The sequence below is a fragment of the Phaenicophaeus curvirostris genome, chromosome 4 (genome assembly GCF_032191515.1).
Source record: "Phaenicophaeus curvirostris isolate KB17595 chromosome 4, BPBGC_Pcur_1.0, whole genome shotgun sequence".
NCBI classification, from domain to species: domain Eukaryota; kingdom Metazoa; phylum Chordata; class Aves; order Cuculiformes; family Cuculidae; genus Phaenicophaeus; species Phaenicophaeus curvirostris.
In genome coordinates this window covers 66,202,860-66,228,131 of record NC_091395.1, presented here as the reverse complement: position 1 = coordinate 66,228,131, position 25,272 = coordinate 66,202,860, and the positions used below count along the sequence as shown (strand labels likewise).

The 25,272-nt window shown below is 38.6% G+C and overlaps 1 protein-coding gene across 1 annotated transcript in view; it reads right to left on the bottom strand.

Moving 5' to 3' along the window:
* Positions 1 to 25,272, bottom strand: part of SORCS2 (sortilin related VPS10 domain containing receptor 2) — a 553,277-nt gene that overhangs the window by 362,111 nt on the left and 165,894 nt on the right. Inside the window, exon 2 of the mRNA XM_069856403.1 lies at positions 9,598 to 9,665. Within this exon, the coding sequence (XP_069712504.1) occupies positions 9,598 to 9,665 (68 nt within the window). The remainder of the gene's footprint in view (positions 1 to 9,597; positions 9,666 to 25,272) is intronic.

Below are 25,272 nucleotides of genomic sequence, written 5' to 3'. Positions count from 1 at the left end.
CTCAGTCTTTAACTGTAAAGAAAGTTGTTCCATCTGTGTACAAACCCAGGGGCTAGAGGAGCAAAATGAGGCTCCCATGATCCAAGAGGAGGTGGTCAGAGCCTTGCTAGCCTGACTAGACACACACAAGTCTATGGGGCCGGACGGGATTCACCCTAGGGTATTGAAGGAGCTGGCGGATGTGCTGGCCAAACCCCTTTCCATCATCTTCCAACAGTCCTGGAAGACTGGGGAAGTCCCACTGGACTGGAGGCTGGCTGATGTTGTGCCCATCTACAAAAAGGGTCGCAGGGAGGACCCAGGGAACTACAGGCCTGTCAGTCTGACCTCAGTGCCAGGGAAAGTCATGGAACAGGTGATCTTGAGTGCTATCATGAAGCACATGCAAGAGAACTGGGTGATCAGGCCCAGTCAACATGGGTTCACAAAAGGCAGGTCTTGCCAAGCTAACCTGATTGCCTTCTATGACAAAGTGACTCGGCTGCTGGATGAGGGAAAGGCTGTGGATGTGTCTTCCTGGACTTCAGTAAAGCCTTTGACACAGTTTCTCACAGCATTCTGCTTCAGAAACTGTCAGCCTCTGGCCTGGACAGGCGCACACTCTCCTGGGTGGAAAACTGGTTGGATGGCCGGGCCCAGAGAGTGGTGGGAAATGGTGTGAAATCCAGCTGGAGGCCAGTGACAAGTGGGGTTCCCCAGGGCTCAGTGCTGGGTCCAGCCCTCTTCAATGTCTTTATCAATGACCTGGATGAAGTGCAGTGCTACAGACTAGGAGAAGTCTGTCTAGAAAGCTGCCTGGAGGAGAGGGACCTGGGGGTGTTGGTTGACAGTGACTGAACATGAGCCAGCAGTGTGCCCAGGTGGTCAAGAAGGCCAATGGCATCTTGGCTTGTATCAGAAACGACGTGACCAGCGGGTCCAGGGAGGTTATTCTCCCTCTGTACTCGGCACTGGTGAGACCACTCCTCGAATCCTGTGTTCAGTTCTGGGCCCCTCACCATAAGAAGGATGTTGAGGCTCTGGAGCGAGTCCAGAGAAGAGCAACAAAGCTGGTGAAGGGGCTGGAGAACAGGCCTTATGAGGAACGGCTGAGAGAGCTGGGGGTGTTTAGCCTAGAGAAGAGGAGGCTGAGGGGTGACCTCATTGCTCTCTACAACCACCTGAAAGGAGGTTGTAGAGAGGAGGGTGCTGGCCTCTTCTCCTAAGTAACAGGGGACAGGACAAGAGGGAATGGCCTCAAGCTCCGCCAGGGGAGGTTTAGGCTGGACGTTAGGAAAAAATTTTTCACAGAAAGGGCCATTGGGCACTGGAACAGGCTGCCCAGGGAGGTGGTTGATTCACCTTCTCTGGAGGTGTTTAAGGCACGGGTGGACGAGGTGCTAAGGGGCATGGTTTAGTGTTTGATAGGAACGGTTGGACTCGATGATCTGGTGGGTCTCTTCCAACCTGGTGATTCTGTGATTCTATGAATTGTCCCAGTCCCTTCCAAATTAAAGCAGCAACAGCTGCCTAACAATACAAACTTCCTAATAAATAAGTTATGTGGGAAATATTGCCTTTGTTATTTTCACACTGAAAAATATATTCCATATGGCAGGGATAATGAGAGTATAAAACATTAACACTACATTTTTCTATACTATTCTGCATAATTAACTATGCAGCTGTTCATTCTTTCAGCCCCCTAAACCAAACTAATTTGCAATCAGTTTGCAGGGGATGCACTAAAGCAGAGTGCACGTACTACAGAAGCTGTTGGCACGCCACACACCACATCAGTGACACAGGATGCCCAATATTAAGAGAAGCAGTAGGAGGTTGCAAAACAGCATTTTCAAAACAGCAGCTCAGAAAAGGCACTTCATAGTTTGTTGCATTGTAGTAAGCCTACAGGTGGTTTTGGATGAGTCCTGTGGTATGTCAGTGCTGTCCAATTGTCACCTGTCCTCAGGCTCAAGACAAAAACTATAAGAAGACAAAACACAAAATATACCTATGTTTTCCAGCTCCTTCACAATATTTGTATTAATGCAGCATTACAGCCAACACTGACTGGGGCCGCACAGTCCTTATATCAGTTCTCCAAATTACCTATGTTTCAATGAAACAAATGAGGTAAAGAGCAGCAGAAGAAAGCACAGGAATGGTCGATTCTTCAAACATGGTCACACAGGTTGAATATGGAACCAGCAGTGTCACTAGTTGCTGAGTGCAATGTCATATCTACTTTACCAGATATTCCACTAAGCTACGACTTTGCCCTTTTCAGTTTTTAAAAATATATCCTATTCAGGTTTTCATACCTCGTTCATCATCATAAAAATGTGATGAGCAATGAAACTAGCTGCTTTGATTGTGGTTTCTTATTTATTCCAGTTTGCAGAGTGGCAAAGGAAACATCACTTAATACATACATGGTGTTATTCCATCTGCCCCTAGGTTACAGGCCCCACACCTCCCTGCTGTGCTGGCCTGCTGACAGGGGGAGTTAATGGATGACAATGCAGCAAAGTACTTCTGATTAGCTAAAAACTGATGGCTCAACTGTTTTTATGTGAATTTAGTACAGAGGAATCATACCACAATAAAAGCTCTGAGGTTGAAATTTTCATTTGGATCATATAGAAGTGGATTGTGGGCACTGCCAATGCAAGCTTCCCTCTTTTATGCTGGGAGGGAAGGCAAAATCAATACATGCCAATCTGAAAACCCCACAGAGGACTAATACACAGAAGGACATTGTTCCTTTATTTCACATCTTACACCCATCTGCTGTGGCTACAAGAAAGGGAGGCTTATGCAATAAGATACCATGGCAGATCTGAGGAAACACCAGTGAAGTATCTTTCCTGAACTTCCTACTGCTACCAACCCAGATGGGTTTTGGATAGGAATGATGGCTTATTCTGTTACCATTGGTCCCAGCCAAAAGGAATCCTCTTAAAACAAGAGCCTGTGTGTAGTGTTATGGTACAACTCCCATGCAGCTCGCGCCTGTAAAAAATGATTATGATACCAGTTCCAGATAAGTAATCAGAAATTCTATGACTTAGGTTAAAGTTACTCAAACAATGGAACAGGACTCTTAAACAGTTTTTAATAAATGGTTATTTTTTCATAATAATTTGACTAATTCATTATAAGTTATATCTCATAATAATTTAAATCCTTTTCCAGAAAGAGGATTAAATTAAAAAAAACACAACAGGAATCAACCTGTAAAGTACCAAAATCCCCATGCTCCAAGATATATTTAACACGCTCAGCAGCCATGCTACAACACCTCAAATAAACACAAGTGTGCTGTAAACAAGAGCCTTTTCTTAATCACATAAATCACAGCTTTCCAATAGGATCTTAATCTATATGTCATATTTTTTTGTGCATTCATAAACTAGTTTAGAAACACATAAACATTTGAAATCATCACCACCACTCTGAGTCACTGAAGACTTGGAAATAGCATTCTGATCTAGGAGCAATAGATATTTAGTAAAGAATTTTGGATAGAATTATTTGGTAGCTTTTACTTACCTGTGGGATTTTTTTTTTTTTCAGTTCAAGACCTCTATATGTTCTAGACATCAAAATATACTAAAAATGCTATTAGGGTAACAGAGAAATAAAAGGACCTCCTTGAACTAAGTCCCATGCCCTGGGGAGCCATATAAAAGACTTCTCATTGACAGGTCAGGACTCAGAAAATGGTTCCAAATATTCACGAGCAAAGTTCATTCCTTTATTGAATGGCCATAAGCTACAGCCAAAACATGCAACAGGATGACTGCAGCACCAAGGTAACAGCAAGATTATTGCTAGCGTGATGGGTCTTGATCGTAGCAAAGACCATGGGGGGTCATGTGTCTATCAGAGTACATGTTACTGACATATACTGCAACATCAGCACCCTTTAGGTTCCTAAATCAATACCATTGCTCATCAAAAACATCAAGAACCATCTCTTCAATATCTTGTACATTCCAAGGTTTGTCAAGGCATGTTTCTTTCATTTCCTTTGTCTTTCAAGTATTTTTCTTACCTGACACCCATAACAAAGCATTGCTGATGGTTAGAAAATGAACACAGTGGATTTCAGATTATGGTTTGACTGCTCATTTTAAATGCCCCAAAATAAATTTAACATAGAGACTTTCCTACACAATTCATCTCATAATGAATGCACTGTAGAGTATTAGCAAGATAGAAATTGCAGCAAAGATAATGAAAGTCTTTGTAATGCTATTAGGTGAATATGGAAATATGATCAAAGAGAGCATAAAAAGCTGTTTTTCAATAGGAGAAATAAAATTCTAATTTTAGAACTGCCTTTATCAGCAGTACTGACCAAAACCTTTTCACAGTGGAACAGGTGTAAATAAGGATTTAATAGGAGGACAAAAGAGCTGCACAGGTGTAATTGAGGGCAGTCTAATTTGGTTGCAGAACCTGCATTAGTCAGTATGACATATTAGCCAGAAAAAGGAAAGCTAGACATTAGATCCCAAGCTGAGTTCACTGGGCTAATAATTAGGAAGTTGTTTCTCTTTTTGTTTTAACTTGAAAAAAGAGGAAATTTTATATAGAAATCACACATTCAATAGCTCCATCGCTTGGGGCCATTCTGCAAAGTCACTTTTCAAAGCAGAATCACAACATAAGACCATCTGGAAGTGCACGTTGCTGCAGAACACAGTTGCTAACTTATTAAGTAGCACTTCACACCAAAAAAGAATTTCACTGGGACATCACACTATACACTAGGTCTTTTTGGTCTGTTTTTTAAATTATTTTCAGGAAATGGGTGAAATGAGCATCACCTGCAAGCCCAAAAAGTTCGGAAACAAACACCCATACTCATTTTCTCACACCCTGTAAGCCACACAGAGTCTGAACATTTTACTTTTCCAGAGTGATACATCATTGACTGCACCTGCCTTAAGAATCTCCTGTTCTTTGCAGTCTGGATTTTAACCTTAGTGCAGGAATGCACCTTGGTGTAAAATCCCAAAGCACCATGAGGTCACCGTGCCAATAGGCTTGCACAACTGAATACATGGCTTTTTGCAGGTGAAGAGAGAAAGAGCTGTGCTACCAAACAGAGGATTTCCCTGACTCCCTAAGGTTTACCCAATTCCTCTCACCTCCAGCTGCCCAGCCACAGACCTGGACTCTCAACCTCCTCGCACAGTGCTGCAACTTTGCTTCCTCCTCAGACTGCATTGGGAGTAAGGAATCCCAGGATGTTCTGTTCAGGTATCCAACCATATTTAAGGAGACTGAGGGGTCTGTTCCTTCATTTAACAGTTCACACGGGGCAAAATATCACAGCATCTCTGAAAATGGGCCTACTTGGGGTTCAACATGCAATGCTGAGAGGAATTAACAGCGCAGTTAATATCAATGTCGTTTGTTTTGCTGTGGTGAAGCAATAACATGGTGATGCCATGGGGAACAATGGCAATTACACAGCAAGTCACATTAGCACTACTGTATTATTACAACTTGATATAAAGCAATCAAAACTTTATTAGCAATCAGCAGCAGCATCTATTATTCATTGCTTAGGTTAACTTAAGAAGTGGAAGGCTGTATGCATACCAGAAACATGACTAAGCCAGTCTAAGCATGGGGTCGGAAGCCAATTCCACAGCTATACAGTGCTGAGTCACTGCATAACCTTCAGCAATCACTCACCATCTCAGATGAGTCATGCATAAAATGTAATAATAATTATTACTTCCAAGACACATTATTTGGATTGATTCAGGTGTGCAGAGAAGTTATAGCATTAATTTCTTAGTGGCTACCAATTCAAAGTTAAAATATTTGACTGTAAGATTCAAGTACATACACCTGAAGGTGCAGCCATGCAATGTATGCAAGAAGGCACCTGAGGCTGTAACATATGGGCACCTATAAATTTAGGCATAAACTTGTCCATAAAACACATACTGAAGTATCTATTATCCTAAACAGTCTGTTTGATTTAGGTCCTTCATACAGTAAACATGCTGAATAGAGATGCGTATGGATTCTGAAAGGAAGAGTGCTAGTATGCAAACTATCTTCAATATATGCACAATTTGTGATAATTTTAGCACCTGAATTTTAAGTTTTAGTCACAGAAACAGTTTCTTCATTATGCTAATGAGGTGTAACACAATAAACATACTGTATTCCCAAAACAGACTTCAGTTTAGAAACTCTAAAAATAAACCTGAAAACAATCTTTTTTTCCTTCTCAACATGTTTGAGTTTACATTCTATAGGCAATGTCAATTTTTTATTTCTCTACTTTATTTTGAGTCAAATAACTATACCATGTACCCCAATCTTAACAATGATTTAATAAGCAAATTAGGAAAGTATCGGAAACAGTTGACTAGAGAAGCACACCCTGGTGTTTCCTGGCTAGATGCTCTCACGGAGATATACACCTCCTCCTCTTCACTGAAACCAGACATGGCTGCTACTAGTAAGAAGTTCTTAAGACTTTCATTAACCAGCATCACTTTCCCTGTTTATTCAACAATGAAAAAATCCAAGGTAATTAAAATTTAGGACTCCCAATCCTGTAACCTGACTTGTGTGGGCAGGCATAAATTACCTACGCAAGTTAACAACACTCTGCAACAGCAGAGGAATTTGTCACCAAGACCCACTTTCAAAATAACTTGTCTTCTTCGAACAAAGCCCTTTTCTCCCTCAGGGAATGTACCTCCAACTGGTGTTTTTCCTCACCTTTTGCATTACTCTTAAAAGTCTGACTGCAACTCCAAGGTCACCAAGAATAAACAAGCATCACTGGACCTCTGGGTCACCCCTCCTTTTTATTCCTTGTTCTATTAAGCAAGCTAAAAAAAACCAAACCAATTATTTTGAGTGATGCGTGAAAAAGAAAGAGAGATTAAGAGGAAACACACTTGAAAGGAAGAAAAGAAAGATTTCATTTGAAGAAACAAAAGAACTGATAAATGCCAAGCTAGAATAATGTTTACTCATTGGCAAGATATAACAGAAGATTAACAACATTAAAAAAATAACCTGGTGGGGGCTGATCAGGTTATAAAACAAGTTTATTTTCACTTAGAGAATATCAAGTGTTCGGCATGATCTAACCAGTAGAGATACGATGAAGGAAAACACTGGACTGATTCAGGAAATGACTGGACAGGATCCATTCCCACTAGGGCATGGAAACTTCACAAAGATTAATGGCTTTTGTCCACTGACAAAAGAAAACTGCATTTTTCACACCTGTTTTACTTTATATTAGTTATGATGTAAATGAGAGAAATGCAAAAGAGAATCAAACAAAAAAGTTTGAAAATAAACACTTTGTGCATTCTGGGCAGGCTGCCAATATAAGTACAGCATCCTGGCTCCTCCAGCAGACAGGGAGCTTCACCAATTTACATCCAACCATTTTTCCCTGACTTCAGGGACTTAGTATTTATTTTTATTTTATTTAGTACAAATAAAGAGCTACATCTCAACAGAGGGAGGAATTATTTGATATTTTTGCACCAGCTGGTGTCATCTGTCCATTTCCATGTCCAAGCACTATGTAACTCCCCACCTCCGACATCTACATGTGCTGCTTTTACGCCACAGTGGGCAGAGGTGGATGAAGGAAGTAAACCCAGAGCAAAACGTTTCTAGAGATGGATGAACTACCACCCCTGGCCCAACCACTAATCTTAAGCACTTACTTCCTTTCAGTTTTCCCACTGTAGTTTTACAAACAACCAGAGCATCCTGTACATACTAACTAAAAGGGCCGAATTGCCCTATGATGCACACTAGCATCAATTTTATTTGAATGCAGTTCACACCGGTTCTCCTTTACAGCAGCTGCTAGCAAGGTCTGAATGACCTTGTTTAAAATGTTTACGTTCTCAAAAGAAAGCAACATTATCTGAAACCTGTTTTATGTTTATTTTGAAAGAGCAGAGAGTTTGTTTTGAAGAGTCTGACTGAATAAGTTTAAAAGACTTCTATGACAGATTACACTCAAGTGTTGTTAGCAAAACCTGAAACACATTGCACATGTTGTACAGGCCAGGGGCATAAAACAGGAGAGCAATGTGTGTTTATGCAACTATGAGAGTATCCAAATTGCCATTTGTTTGTTGTCTTTGCACAAGATGTTGGACAAAATTAAAACAGAAAACAAGTGTGCAATTAATTTTGCATCTTCTAAATCAAAATTAATTACAAGTGAAACATTATAGCCCTAAAAAGGCCAATCCTGAGCCAATATAAGCATTCTCTCTTTCCTGTGCATCCCCATCTATGACTAAATTTTTTTCACTTGAAAATACCTTTTGCTGCACAGATCACTGCCCCTGGCCAGACCAAACTACTCAGCCACTAGTATGACAAAGTATTGCAAAGATATGTCACTATCAGAAACCCCATCAGGTTAAAAGAATGCAGCCTTCATCAAAACAAGTAACAAGGCTGGTGTGCAAGCACATCCTGGTCACAGACTTTTCCGACTCCCTATTACCTTGCCCACTCCTTCTCTTGGATTGTCTCTGCAAAGATTTTTAGACACATAGACGAAGGTTGAGTCGCAACAAGCTCTTGGGACAGTATTAAGTTTAGAAGCCACAAGGTATTAGATAATCCATTTGTTTTTAGACCTGCAGCTTACAGACTATTTACAGAATTTCACAAAAGACTCCTCAAATCAGTCTTCCTGTCATTTATAACAACTGTTTAGATGTTTCAGTAGAATATTTGAAGAATTTTTCTACTGCTACAGGTAACTCAGCAAAACTGGCATAGCACATATTAAAGCAATACTACATTTATTGATAATGGTGAAATGCTTTCCCTTTTGAAGTGTACATAATGGGTCTTGCTAAAATTTGTGGTGGAATATTTATACAGGCACCCAGAAAATCAGAGAACAAAAAGCCCACTTAGCAAAATAAAATTAACACATGAGACGATAACTGTTATGACTACAACAGGCTCACCTTTGTTCTGGTTTTGGGCTCATATACGCTTGAATGTGCAATTTGTGCATAAGCAGGCAACAAGCATATGGATATCTTAATTCATCAATGTTAAGGAAATGAGAATCAATTTTAAATTTTATTCGAATTGCTAGATATTCCCAGCTGTCATAAGATACAATGTAACCTGCACTGGTATTATATTTCATCCAATCATGACGGCTTCCAATTCAGGATTATTTACTAACCTCAATATAGTACCCAAGCAGAAAGAACTCAGACACATCACAACACAATAAATATTTCAATCTTTTTAAGTAATTTGGATGTAAAATTTCTAAGAAAAGGAAAAGAATAGCATCTTGCAAAGTAGCATCAGGAAGGTACCTTATATTCTCTATCATTATTTGTCTCTACTGTTAAAACTCATTCCTAATTCTTTCTTATTAAACTGCAGGTAATGCATTTAAGGAAGAGAAGCAGTAAGAGCTGATGACAATTTGGATAATGTTACTATGTTAGCATCAATTACCTACCAACTCAACTGAGCAGAAGTTTGGAAAGAGAAAACAGATTGATCTACTTTGAGAAAGTGGGCACAGGAAGGTTATAGGGAAAGCAGAGAGCTTACCTCCACAAAGAGCTCTCCAACACTTTCCCCATGTCAGTATGATAATACTTGGTGAGTATCAGGATCACCTAAAAAAGAAAATGAGAATAAATATATTTATATATGTACACTGATATAAGAAACAGAAGTAGATTACGGGCAGCATTATTCTGGTGAATGTAAAACTGACGCTCCTGAACATCTGAACCGAATCTCACTTTATTTCTACCTCTTACCCATTTTGCTTTTAGACTGTTTTTTTCTCCTTTCTTTCTGAGAATAGCAATTTCAGCACTTGAAGTTTTCTACAAATCTGGTGACTCTGTGAACAATGAGCAGTGGAGTTGAAATAGTCACATAAATCCCACCACCACATGACAGCCCCCAAGCAATTTGTATGACTTTCACAGTCTGGTTGCTAGTTTAATTTTAGGAGGAAACTGTCTTGGACATCTACAGATATTTTTTTTTCACTTTTTTTTAATCTAAAGCATTAAACAATGGTGATTAACTTTGATTATCCAGATAACAAAGGCAGAAAATGAACTCTAGTCTTCCCTACAAGATCAAAACCACAGCTTCCATGACTGTCATTTTTCATTTCTAGAAATAATCACTTTTTTTTTTTCTTTCAAGAACCAGCTCTGTACTCATCTTTGCCAACAACAACCAAAAAAATACACAAATTTCATCCACAAAATGACCTCAACCTATGAGAAGAGCCTGTAAGAAACACTCTCCAGTTGCTCAACACCCAACAAACTCACTGGTCGAACAACGTAAAGGACAAGTCCATGACTGATGTATTAAGCTGAATGCTATACTTTATATCTAGATTATTTAAAAGAGATTTCCTTCTCTTGCTGCCAGTCCATATTACTGGTTTGTATACCCACATTCCCATAACAACTCCATAGACATAGAACAAGTAGAACCTCTGGTTCCATACACAGCTGCTGTTGGCTTTCTTTAATATGGGGTCAACATCAGTTTCCAACAGTTCAGAGCATGCTGTTTTTTAGCTGGCACTTCCTCTGCTCCTGACACTAGATGAAATCTCCAGCAAGCAGCAACTACAGGCATTCACTTTGATAATTCAGATAATTTATACGCTGAAGATGCTGCAGTCTCAGTACACTAGAGCGTGTGAGAGAACAGAATTCCAGACCATGGGTGTTTTGTACACAGCACTTTGGAAACAACACAACATCTTGCAGAACTGAGCTATTACACAATACCAGTCTCAGTCAGGGTTATCTAAATCTAATATATTCACAGCACGTATTCCTGGATGTATATCGATATAACTAAAAGCAGAACCAATCCATAATTCACAAATAGCATTATTCTCTCCTATTCTCAAAAAAGTCAAAATCTAGCAGACCACTTGGTTGCAATTTGATGATTTATAAAAACAAAGGCTTGGTTTAAAATAAAGCAAGCAAGAAAAAAAAAATTACTTTTAAGTAGACTTACAAGACTAAGAGCAAGAACCATTTCCCAAGGGAGAGAGTATCTATTGATAAGATTCCTGGCTATAGCCCAAGCACACCCCATCAGGTCAGCTATTTATTCTACCGTCAGTGTCTTAGCTACAGGTTTCTGCTGGTGCTTGCAATTAAAGAGAAAAAGAAAGAAACTTCGCTACTGGGAGCATGTATTGGCTCCAGTTATTAAGGAAAAAGTGTCAGACTGTGCTTTCTGAACAACTGAAATTGACACAGGCCACAAAATTGACCTGGGGAGGGGTTTGTAGGAGTTACAAGGATGTGTATTTGGTGCATGAAGATAAAGAAAATACTGAAAGATCTCAGCGATAATGGTTTCCTTTAATTCATATAGAACCAGACACTGAATCTTGAACTTAGCAAGCCAATGTTTTTTCATCCCTGTAGATCTTACAACCATAACCTTTAAAATTCATGTAATTTTCAGTAATATACGCCTGCCAGTCAACCTGCCACAAGTTAAGCCCAATGTTTCATGCCTAAATTAAACTGTTTACTATCACAGAGAAGATACTCTTACATTACCCTTAATACGTCTACTTTCAACTTAACCTGTACGAAAGCATCTACAAAGCACCATTCACATAAGCCATTTGTGTAACTCAGTACTTGTCCTAAATGTTAAAGACTTCCAGGAACAAGGGAGGGGATGACTGTACTGCTTGCTAGCCATAGTTTGTCTAGGGGATGTGCACACCAAGTCAACCACTTGTGTTCAAACTGCTGTTCCACATGCTCCAAGTGAATGGCTTTCAGATAGTGGCAAACTGCACTGGGGAGCAGCCATAAGCAGCATATGTTGTATTTATGCTACAGAAGGGATGTCTTAATCTGAGTCATAGCTCCAAGAACGAGATGTCAGTATTTTCCAATATGATTGATAAATTCTTTTAAAAATTAAAATATTTTATACTGCATTTCAGAAGTATGGGCAATGACTTAATATGAAAAACAAAGCCACAATGAGCAATCTCCGAATTCTTAAACACCGTTAGCAGATTCCTGTCACAACCTAAGAATTATGAGTCTGCAGTGGGCTAACCACTATTTCAACTATGCTAGTGCATTTCATATCAATATTTGAAAAATACAGGTCAGCTATTTTAGAGATTTTACAGCATTGTCCTCTGGGCTGCGGACATCTTTTCAGGCTAAATAGTGATCCTGCTAACAAGGACAGTGTTTTTCTCTCAATTAATAATCAGATCCAAAGAACAGGAAGACTATTTTCACATTAAAAACAAAGACCCTCATGATCTTTGGATTCTGTGCATTACTTGTAAGAGCAGAGCCCTGTTTCACTGATTTCATTTCGATAGGACTTCATAATTACATTTTACAAGTTAGATGGAAGCCAGCAGTTCTGTCCTAGCGAAAGCACTTGGGTGGCCTGTAGATGAGGAGAGGCTTGAAGCACAACAGCAACGCAGCAATGATCAAGCGTATAACTAACCAGCTCGTACAATCATCAGTCATGCACAGCTAATATAAATTTAGGGGGTTAGTGTTATTATTTTGTAGATAAAATAAATGTAGGCAATGGAGGAGAATTAGATTTACCAGATTCTATATTAAAAGATGGATTTATATGGTTACCTAGAGATCTCCTAGTCCATCCTTTCTCCTGTATTATTATGAGGAGACCTGTGAAACCATTTTAAACCATTTAATCTTAAATTCACCCATCGTTCTTTGAGTTAGTCCCCAGAGTATGTCGATGGAGGTGGTAACAGACTTCCCTTGCTTCCATAACCTGGTTACTGCCTGGGTGGATTCTCAGTGTTGTGTTAGTTACAGCTCTAAACTATTCTCCAAAGAAAAGAAATGTAGCAGTTTCTGACTTGAAAATCCTTTCTGGATCTAGATGTGTCTTCAGTTTTCAATGAATGACAGACAGGGAAAACAAATGGAAAATTGCACAGATGATATTATCCATGAATTCCATGAATAATTAAAGTTAGAATGATCTATGGTTTTCCCCTCTTCTTTTGTCTTGCTTTCTTCTGGAAATGCTTTGTAGCAAGACTGGACCAAAAAGAGCAAACCTTCACTTTAGGAAATGCAATGTGCTTTTAATAATTCCCTAATAAAATTTTGGCTTTTAAGAAGCCCATTTTAATCCTCCCTATTCATCACCATGTCATCTAAGAGGGGCAAGAAGGAAAAAAGGAAACAAATTCCAGATCAATCACTTCCCTGGTGTTTGTATTTTATTTTTGGGCTTTTTTCCTTTTCTGTGAAGGATTTGCTAAGAACATTCTGGTTTTGATGAAGACTGACTTATGGAAAAAAAATAAATCTCTTTTTTCCTCCATGCTCCCTCTGAGACATTTTCTTTCATGGATGATTCTTAACAGAGATCTCTCTTTTTTCTATCTACATGGAGATTCTTACGGATTAAGCTGTATTTGACCCCTGCCATTTGTGATTTGAAGTAATTATTTTTTTTGGCTTCTATTCAGAAGTTTAACAGGAAAAGACTCATACTTTCAAACATATAATTGCAAGTATCATTGCAAGTTTTTCTGTTTTCCCAAGTTTATTAGAAGGTGAGAGTACACTCTAAATACTTTTGGGAGCCAGAGGTACCAGGAAAACATACTGCTCAGCCAGACATTCCTGCAAACTTTTTAGCATCTGCTTAAGACGTGAATGAACCCACTGAAATCAAGAGAAGTGTTTATGAGAGTCACTTGAACAGGCACTTAATACTCTGTGTGATTGCTGTTTTGTTCAAGAACAGAGCCTAACTCACCTTTTCATCTATTAAACCATAACTATTTCACTGTAAACTGTAACAATTCCGGGGAGATCCAGATGTTCTGGGCACAGCCTATCAATTTGTCACCACCAGTCTCTGTACTTCCCAAACTTTCTTGAATATTAAAAATCAAAAAACTCCCTAACAAATTATAGGGAACCACCTACTGCTCCAGTCCTTCAAGCCACTTTCCACATTTGCAGCAGCAGGCTCTTCAATCACGATGCTAAGGTCAACATTAGTTTTTACATTAATTATTTAAAAGAAAGACTCTTACAAGAAAAGTGAAAACCAAGAGATTATTAACAAGAAAGTATATTACCACAAGTCTACTATGGAGCAATTGCTGTAATGCTATTAAAAACTTTATAATAATTTGATTACACTAGGAGAACTGAAAAAGGAAAAAGCATTTAGTTTTACTCTATTGTATTGTTATGATGAAAGGTAAAAAGCGAGACATCTAGACCAGTACTAAAGCATTAAGAATTCACTGTGTAAGTTTCTACTCCTCTCTGGTAATAAAGTTCATAAAAGCAACCCATGACTTAACATGAAAGACTTAAAGAATTAGATTTATCTTTCTTCCAACTAAATTGTATCAGGAGAAGAACAAACTTACCATGTTGGAGTCACTGACCGGACCAGTGCACTTGTCTTAAGCATTAGAAATAATTCTGTACAGTGAATTTATTCATAATTCAAAGCAAGACAATAATGGCTCCATTTCTGTTCCCTACCAGGTATTTCAATCTAAAAGAGCTGAATAAGTGCATAGACTTGAAAGAAGTGGTTGTGATCACTTCCAGATTCAAAACCATGTTAAATATAGCAATTTAGCCATTGATCCTGCAAACGTTTATACAGAAGAGTAACCTTAAAATAACCAATATATTTAATCCACTATCTAGCACAGAATAGGATTACCTGCTGTTGGCACTGCAAAAACAAAGAACAAAAAGGCAATTTTCTGCCTTCAGGAGCCTACAGTCCAAGTTCAGGAAAAAAAAGACATCTTCACATCATCAACCAACATCAAATTTTCTGTGCAAGCTCCTAAGAAAATTATGTTTATTTTATGATATTGTATGTACACTGTAAATATATGCTTTTGGTTGCTTTCCCTACCTCATAGTGCTAAATCCACTGACTGACTGCAATCATATTAGACAGAGCTAGATAGCTACATGGCTGAAACAGCCATACTGGTTCATACCACGAGTCCATCCAGATCAATAACCCATCTTCAACAATAAAAAATACAAAATTATAAGAACAAGGGAAGCATATCAACAAAGATGCTTCCCAAATATATTTTCTAGTCTTCAGCTATTTGTAACTCAGGCAGCTGAGCTGTCTCTTCAGTTTTTAGCAGTTGGCTTCTCAGATAAGCCCAGGCTTCTAGATGTTACTGCCTGACCCACCAGCACAATAATAGAGACTATTGTGCTTGTAACTTGTAATGTTTAGTCTCAAAAAAATCAAAGCATATGTAGAACTGATCAACCAATCTGGATGTCTGCTACTTTAGCATATTCACATTGCTGCTCATTTCTATAATCATCAGGCACAGCTTTGAGATTTCTGGGCACACTGCAGATGCAGAGCTCACTCAAGCAAACAGGAACTCAATCTGAAGGCCACAGCACTACAGAGTCCAAAATTCTAGATTAAATCTGCAGCTTGGGAAGTAGAGTCTAACATATTAACTACTTCTTCAATTAAACTTTCTGTTCTTTTGCAAAGAGTCCAAAACAATCTCACCTCTGACACGAAAATCTCTAGTTCTCTGACATTGTGGTTTTGTACACAAACAGTGTTTTTTAGCTTTAAATAGTTAACATAGCATTCAATAAGCTCTTAGAACCACATCTGCAAACATACCAAGAGAATAAATTTCTACAGCATGAAGTAAGAATATTTTTCTTGTCGACTGGCTTCATTCCTAATAGTCTATATTTTTTTAAAAAATTTTCAAGTTTTACTTATCCCCTCATATAATGTATTCTTAGTTGAATTAGCAATGCTTCCTGCAGAAGCAAACCTATTGTCTAAATTTTCTTTTCCATTCCCATGAAAATTCAAGAGGAAGCAGAGCTGATATCCAAACAAGACATATGTAAAAGATCTTTACTGTCTTCCAAACATTTCAGGAATCCATTATTATGGATAGGCAATTCACCTTAGTCATCAATATTATATAACTATTCACTACTAGAAAAGAAAGATCAAATTTTAAGTGCTGTTTGTGAAATATTCCTAGTCCGTCATGCAGTATTACTGCCCAATAACAAAATATAAAACCTGAAATTGAGCTTCTGATCTGCATCACAAAATCCTTTTCCAAAGCCATAGCTTTCTTTTTCTTTCTTAAATAACCATATAAAAGTAATTACTCTCTTTATTTAAAAAATGACATTATTATGCAAGACATATGGAAACATCTGTGGAAGATACCACAAGCTCGGAAAACTCTTCATTTGACGCAGGGCTGTTGGCAGATGCATTCATACCGGTCACTCTCCCTTACAGCTGTTCTGTCCTCACCAGAACCACAGGATTAAATATCACTATCATATAACATCGTATTTATCATAAGTTCCATCAACCTACACTGAACTCAAAATTACATTTAATTGTCTCTGAACATGGCTTACAGTGTTCAAATAAGACCTAATGGTCTATCTTAAAGATGCTTTATAAAACTATATGGGAGCAAGGACTTTGATGCTGCATCAAGATTAGCCAAAGAGTCACAATGTTTAATATCCTTCTTATCATTACTGACGACTGGAATTGGATATTTCCTGAATATTGCAGGTACCTGAATTTGTTCTTTATTAATGAGAAAGATAAACATGGCCACATGATCTTCAGAAGAGGACAACAGCACACTCCTACCTGAAAGGCACACTGCTAGAACAAACATGCTAAAGGTCAAGGCAGTTGTATTATAGTGACAGAGCAATGCTGATTAATATTTCGATCAGAAGACCAGACACATTGCAGAGGCAGATGCAAAGCTTGTTTCATGCCTTTTGTGATTTGGAGCGTATGAGTTGCATCGAATGGCATGAAAACTCTCAGCGGAACTTCAGCACCCCTTCTTACAAAGGCAAAATCACATCTGGACATGGACACAAAAACCCAGTGAAAGGAACAAAAACCAAAAATATTAAAAATCTAGGGGTTGCCTAGTAAAACGGAAATAACACAAAATAGACCTGGACCTGTTACTTCAAGTGCTGTCCAAAAAATAAGTCCTTCAGCCGGCCAGCATGATCCCCCTCAGAGTAGGGTGGGCTCAGGTGCCTCTCCAACCAAGGACTGTTTGCCCTGCAGCTTTGCACAGGGACAAACTGGACCCAGTCCCACTCCCTCACGGACCTTTTACTGGGTGGCAGTTGGTCTCTCTACATCTGCCTCTCATTTTAAGAAGATCAGTAGGAACGAAACAGTTAAGATAATGAATTTCAGCAGAAGTACCAACACCTTGCCACAGGATGGTGTGAAAGGGGACCATCCCCACTCAACTGCCAAGCCTGATAGCTCCCTGTGGCCACATTCGGAATACATTTGGAACACCTTAGAATACATTAACAGAATTCAGGTACTGTAAAATACTGGGAATGACCCCCTTAAAGAGGAAGGCTAAAAACACATTTATCTTCAGCATTATGCTTGAAGCAGCAGAACTTCATATCCGTGCCAATGGAAAGGGCGTAAAGCAGCTGAAGGAACATCCAACAGGGTTAGGAGACTATTAGAAACGGCTTGGGAGCAGTTGGGAAAATTGGTGAGGGGCCAAATAGTCAGAGAAAACATTGGAAGGGGCCAGGGGAGTGTTGGAGAGTTTTTCACATTCAGTCCAAAGCCAAATCAGGAGGTTTCCAATCTGTGAGCACTGACGTTTTGCCAGCTTTTTGTATTTCCTCACCTAGTCTCTGCCCTAGGTACACACTGCTTGAAAAAAACTGGGGCCATTAAAGCTACGTGGAATTATATAGCATTATCTGTGAAAAGGAACAGCTATTTTACCAGGCGATGCCATCCCATTTTGGATCCCTAATGTCATCCTGTCACATGGACACCACACTTCAGTTTAACTGGTACGAAGAATATTAACACAATCGGTCATCTTAGAGCCAGGTTTCAAGTTAGCCTTGCATTCCAATCTTAAACTTCTAATACATTTTAAGTGACCTTCAGATCAAGTAGCTACAAGCAGGAAAAGACTGTAGGACCTGATAAATGAGGTCTATATTTCTTTATTTTACTGTAGTAAAGACTAGGCATTTAACAGGTTCTTTGGAGACAGTTTTTGTGTGTCAGCATTTAGCAGGCTGTAGCTGGGGCTGCAAAGCAGTTCCAGTAACAAACTCTTAATGTGAAATTCTCCCCCTTAGAGCCTGATGTTTTTCATGCTTGGTCTCTCCTCTGTGATCCCAGACTGTTTTAGAAAGACGTTAAAAACTCCTTTCTTCATGTTACAAGAACTACTCTTTTTTGTCTTCATAGATATAATGATAGTGTAACTTAAGCAGCCCAAGATTTGTAAGGAAAATATTTTTAATTCATAACAGTTCAGAAGTATTCTAGGTATCTCTAACACTTACACCTTTTCACGTCTCCTTTCTGTAGAAATTGAGTAATTTCAGAGTTCTCATATCCCCTTAACATAAGGCAGTGGTACTGTATTTTACAGCTGGGAAATGGAGGCAGGAATGTATGACTTTGATCCATCTCACTCAACTTGAGGACATACCAGCCTGTAGAGACAGAGATATATACCTCTGAAGATCACTTTTGCCTATCTAGGCCTGAACAGTCCTTTTGAAGTACTTTTTTATTGATTTGTCTCGCTGAGAACCTGCACTTACACCTTGATTTTCTCAGAAAGACTGGACAAATGCATACTTAAAGAAGAAGTCTAGGCAGAGCACAAAATAACATATAAAAAGAGGACAAATCAAACAACGAGTTCAACAGGCAACATGAACTCCATGTGTCGCTATCTTAAAGATCTTTTCCAATTCACAGTGCTCCAAGATACAAGTCTTGCATTTGTTCAAGACCACATACTCTAAGACTGGTACCCATAACTTACAGCAATACACCAGCACTTTGCAGAGGTAGAAGGACATGACTGTACTTCAGTCACCACAGAAGTCCTATCTGACATGTAATATAAACTGCCAAAAAGACAACATTTTCAATATAGGAAAAATTCATTTTTCACCTTACCTGCCTTTCTGCCAAGGAATAAATGAAAATCTGAGGAAAGAGTTAGTAGAAACTTACACAACTATATATCATCTCAGAAGGTGCAGATGATCAGTTTTTTTAACTACTAAAAAAGCCACATTTCATTTCTTCAAAATGGCATGGGGTTGTTTAGCCTGGAGAAGAGGAGGCTGAGGGGAGACCTCATTGCTCTCTATAACTACCTGAAAGGAGGTTGTAGAGAGGACAGTGATAGCCTCTTCTCCCAAGTGACCGAGGACAGGACAAGAGGAAATGGCCTCAAGCTCCGCCAGGGGAGGTTTAGGCTGGACATTAGGAAAAAATCCTTCACAGAAAGGGTCATTGGGAACTGGCACAGGCTGCCCAGGGAGGTGGTTGATTCACCTTCCCTGGAGGTGTTTAAGGCACAGGTGGATGAGGTGCTAAGGGGCATGGTTTAGTGTTTGATAGGAATGGTTGGACTCGATGATCCAGTGGGTCTCTTCCAACCTGGTTATTCTATGATTCTATGATTAGGATGTGTTCCACTTAAAGGTACTTTATTTCAGAACTCAATACTATTAAACAGTTAAAAATTCTTCATAATGTTTTTAACACTTATAATTGCCTTATATTATATTGAGCATCTCTTTGGAACTGCTATTTATTTTCTAGTCTTTTATGAGTTTGTTGTATGTTTGTATTATAAATGCCTTTATTTATATTCTATTTCTGAAACTTACAGCTTAGCCTTCTCTGTTTACAAGTCAATAGTCTTTTTCTTATGGAAATTGCTTTACTCAAAACAAAGAAAAAAAATGAACCTTTTAGTTCTTGCAAATTGCTTTTAAGTTTGGAGTTTGGGGTTTAACTGATGCCATGACAGAAAAGCAAATAACCAGAATGCAGAGGATTAAGCCCAAACCCAATGGCAATTTTTCAGCTCAATGTTGTTAGTAAATGAACATTTTTGCTGCTCCCTCTTCACCCTTCCATACCCATATATTTATGTTGATTCTGATCCAAAGTCCATATAGACCAATGGAAATTTGGATTAAGCCCATTCTAAACATATTAAAAGTAAATCAGATCTTGAAATCTATTTCATGAAGGTAAGGAGCCAGTATTTGCAGAAGTCTCATACATTCTGTGCACATGGAAACAACCGCACTATTATCCACAAAATGCTTGTTGTTGTACAGATTTATGACTTTAAACGTCAAGTTATAAGGGATACAAGACTACTTAAAGAGAACAGCTATGGTTATATTTAATTATACAAGTGTTTTTATCTTATAGTGCAAACTTATACTTCTGAAGATCTCTCTAAACAGATATTTCTTAGTGTAAAAGTTCACTCACAATGCAGAAGAGAACATGAGAAGAGGCAGACTACCGGAAATGATCCCAGACCTATTATGTCAATCCATTATCAGCTACAGAGACTTTTTTTTTAAGAAAATACTGTATTTTGCAAGAATTTTACAAGACTTAAGGCCACAAGAAAAATATATCACTCGTACATCTACGACAATACTCAATTCCTTTAATTAGAAAAAAAAAAAATATTTTTGTCAGCACAGAAAGGATATTCCAACCTCTCCCAATCCCATTACTGGGACACACCTGCATTTTTCAACAGCAAGTAAAAGGAAGAAGACACTTTCAATCCAGCCCAAGAAACAGCTTGTTGAATTTATTTTGTAGACACAACATAATGAATAAAACATTTATTCAAGATTACTCAGCCACCTCCTGAAGACAGAAGCATGTCAAAAGCTGATCAAGGTTTAGGAAAAGAAAAAAATCTTCTATTTTCTGTGACAATTCCTCAATGAACTCTCTTTCTCCCAATGGGACAATGGTGACATTTCTTCAGGAAAAGCAGTGTCAAAAATAAGGAGACAAAAGTTTGTTTCAGCTAAAATTGGACTTTCAACAGCCAAACATCTGATTGTTATCCCAACGAAAACTCTTGTGCATAATATAGGAAAAACACAGATCAAAATGGCTCAGGCTTTCTTTCAGAGACTAAATGAGCAAGCATAACACGTTACAGTTAATTGATACAGCATCATTACTACTGCTATATGAAGAACGAAATTATTAATGTCAAAGTTCAGTGCTGGGAAATGTTAACTTAGTCCAGAAATTTCCTACCAATATTCACAAACCACCCAGCTCACAGAACAACCCACAGCAGCCTATGCAATTTCAAGGGCATTGATTCCCTATCAGCAGGAAAAGAAATCAAGTTCATTCCACGTTCTCTGGTTCAGAGAAGGTGAAAGCAACCTTTAATCTCTTTGACAACAAACAGACAGCAATTTAGCTGAAGTGATTCTTTTTTGTAGCTTCCCTTTCCCTTCCCCAAGTTAGGACACAAGCAGCCTGAAGTGCATTTCTCAGGAAGGAGACCTAACACATACTGCTCTTAATCAACTGCACTAATTAACTGTGGCACAACAAGATGGATCAAAAGATTTTTGAAGAAAAGAAAGAAGAGGTCCTAAGTGTGGCTGTAAAGGACATAGAGGACTACAGTGAAAAAAGCAGGAATCATCAGATACCTGGAAATAATGTGATTCTCGCTGAATGAAATAACAAGACAGTAAGCATGCTACCAGACAGATGCGTCAACCAGAAAGGGGAAAACAGATGCTCGAACATGTCAGTTCAGTTCTTTGGTTCCTATCCAAATCAAGCAGTGTCCATTTTCTCAGCAGGTTAAGCTATTTAGAGAACTGTTAGTCCTTAAGAAATACCTACTTCTCAGTGCCTTAAGAGAAATCACTTAGGGAAATGTGCAAGGTCTCTGATCAGAGCTCAAGCAAACCTTTGGTTTGGGTTTAGTATTCTGGTATCTACAGTTGACCCCTCTTTTTTTTTTTTATTTTCTCCAAGCAAAGAATGCTAACAGTCTGTGGCTGTGCATAACCAGCTAATATGAACAAGGTTAGAGATCTACAAACTGAAAGCCTAACTCACCACACCCAGGAGCAGTATTATGACTAATAAGAAGCATAGACTTCAGCCTGTAAATTGGATTTGTGCCTTTAAAAAAAAAAAAAGGCAATCAAGGCTTTATAGATATTATAGATAGAGAATCTGACTCTGTCTTTAATTATTAATTACCATTCAGCTTTGCAGCGATTGTCATGGTTATTTCACACTGACAGACCAGCGAAAAGGGTCCACTGCACTGCTGCTGCAAGTGGGGTAGGGGGGTGAACAAAAGTGAAAATCATGGGGGAATCAGTAAGCCTCCAAGACAGTCTGTTTATTTTACAGTTTCAGAAGATGAAGCTGTTTAAAATTTTATTTTTGACACTAAAAGAAAAGGACAGAAATAAAAAATTAAATAACTGCCTGTAGCTAAATATTTCCTATCAAGAATGCTTAGGCATAAACTGAAAACCTACAGAAACAGATATTTCAGAAATGTTCAATACAGTAAAGTATAGTTGTCCTCAAACAGGTAATGGCAGATAATGATCACAACAGCTAAATGTTTTCTGCATAAATTCATAATGAATCCAAGTGGGTAAAGGCTATGAGGTTAATGTTTACTAAGGCAGTAGACAAGACAATTCTTCCTTGAATGAAAAAGAAATTGAAGAATAATATATACAAAAAAAAAAAAAAAGAAAGAAAGAGAGAGAGACACAAAAATCCATGTTTTCACAAAAATAAAATATCTTGCTTCCTATGGTGGTTCCTTTTTACTGTAAAGTAAATGATTTCTGTATTGGGCATCTCAGACAGCTTATAAGGTATTTTGTAGTCTAGCTTTTAGATTCACTAAAACATAGGTTCTAGCTCCCAAGATGTACCTGTAGTATAACTTACCCTAGCATTATTGTATTTTGTGTAATATCCTATGATTTTCCTGAAGGTTTATGCATCAGAGGCAGGCATGATATTCTGATTGATTCCAAATCATTAATTTGATAATTTGGTCTTATATTAGGAAGGGGGTACAGGGACAAAATTTCCACAGCAAGACTGTCTGGCTGGGACAGAAGAAGGTTGTTTCTCGATGGAGCAATGTGGCATCGTCTCATCCCAGGCTGCGGCCCAGGGCAGCTCCTTCAAAGAACTTGTTGGGGATTGCACTTGGGTAGGAGGGACTGCAACCAGAGCCAAGCAAATGCTCAGGAGGAAAAGGAGTCTCTCCTGACTTCCAGCAGATCAGTGCTGTGAGGTGTCAGATAATTATCATCTTGCTTGAGATGTGCAGCCATTATGAACGCTCAAGTGACAACACTCAAATAGCCCTCAAACGAAAGGAATAAATTGAAGGCATCTCAGATGCAAAGTCCAAAGCCCTTCCTGTCCAACCTGTCCTTCCCTTCCACACCCAAATATATTTAATTCAGAAACATGCTTAAAGCAAATTGCTCAAAATGCAGCTATTCTCACTTCAAAAAACTTACAGCTCCTACATCTTCCCCTAGTAAAGAGCCCCAGTATTTATTTCTGCAGACAGACAGGTAATAACGACTTATTTCTAGACTAAGTTTTTCTACCCTCGATCTTCAGCTATGGAAACTTGTCATGTCCTCGCACAGGAGATTAAAAGGGCCCTGCCGACAAATACGTTCTCCATATGTAAGTACTTAACATACAGCAATCACATTATCTCTTGACCTTTTCTCTTTGGTGAGATTAACGACCAGCCTCCCATCAACTGACCTCATAAGCTTATTTTGCAGCATGTAGATCATTTTTTGTGGGTCTTATTTCCACCCCTCACCCCTTATCTTCAGCATACGTCCTATAGAACTGAGGACACTTCTCAGGTGAGGACACCAGATCTTAACAACAACAGCTACCAGAGGCAAAGGCAAGTTAAATTTTCTGACTTCTGCTTTATATACCCTTTATAGACAGCCCACAGGCACCTTACAGGAGCCTCATCACAGGTTTCCATGATCAGTGATTCTGAGATAAGCCAGCACAGTGCTGCTGTTGGAGAGTGATGTTAAATATTTTGTTCTTCTTTCCCTAAAAGAAAAGATCATTTGGCAAACACACACACCTAGTAAAATCAGGGTATACAGATGGGGGATTAAATGAATGCAGATACATACAAAAGTAATCAGTATTTTTTCATCCACGTCACTGAGTTCTCCCCAAGAATCCAAGAACTTTCCAAACCCAGACATTATTCATCTCTCGGACTCCAAAGAGCTGTTTCTAATCTGTCTCCTCTTGTTTAGCCTTAGGCTTTGTAGACCTCCATCTACATCTCCAGCAATAATTATTGTAACTAGTCTCTGCTTCCCTGGGCTAATTGCCAGTAGAATCCAACTGATTTTCTGAAGAAGAAAGAGCAAGTTTGTCAAGAAAGTCTGTAGCCAGAGACAGGAAGAAATAAAAAAATAAATTAAAAGATACGAAAGAGAGAACAATCTTCCAAGTTCACTTCACAAGTACAGATAAGAATTTCAGCCTCAAGAATGAACCTCATGAGTCCTCTTTGCTACACCAATTCAATTTAAGTACACAGATATCCACCCCTCAATTACCCTACATTGATGCCTGAGTTGCTACTTCCCAAAAGAGTGTTCCACCCTGAGTCTTACGTCCTTTTTTTTTTTTTTTTTAATTCCAGATGCATAGCTCTTCATCTGGCTGCATTAAAGTGAATTTTTTTGGAACTTGGTCACCTAATCAGCCATTTCAGATTATCCTTGCAACAACCTTCATTATTTTAGCAAATTTTGTGCCATCTACAAACTTAACAGCAAAATTCACGTCAGTGTCTATATCAGTGATTGAAAATACAGAAACACTGACTAGCACTGGATTCAGAACTAAAGCCTAGAAACTAAGGTAATTAATTTCAACAAAATTGTGAATTAAGTTCCAACTACTTCCCAGAGGGAGATTTCTTTTTCTGGCACTTGCCCCAAACAGACTATTGTAGCTGGTAGAAATCACGCTCTGACTTCTGTAGCTGACAGATCTGCCATGGATTGTAAACACCCAAGATCCTTTGTTTTAAACACTAAGCCATCATATGAATTCACAGCTATTAAGGAAACACCATGTGTTTCAACTGTCATATTTACCCAACACCGAAAAGCCTATCAAGAAAAATAAATTTTATTCTCATAATGCACTTGTTTACATTCCTAATTGCAGAACTGGAAACAGTTAAAAAAAGAAGCTGTTCTCTGCATTACAATACGCTTAGCA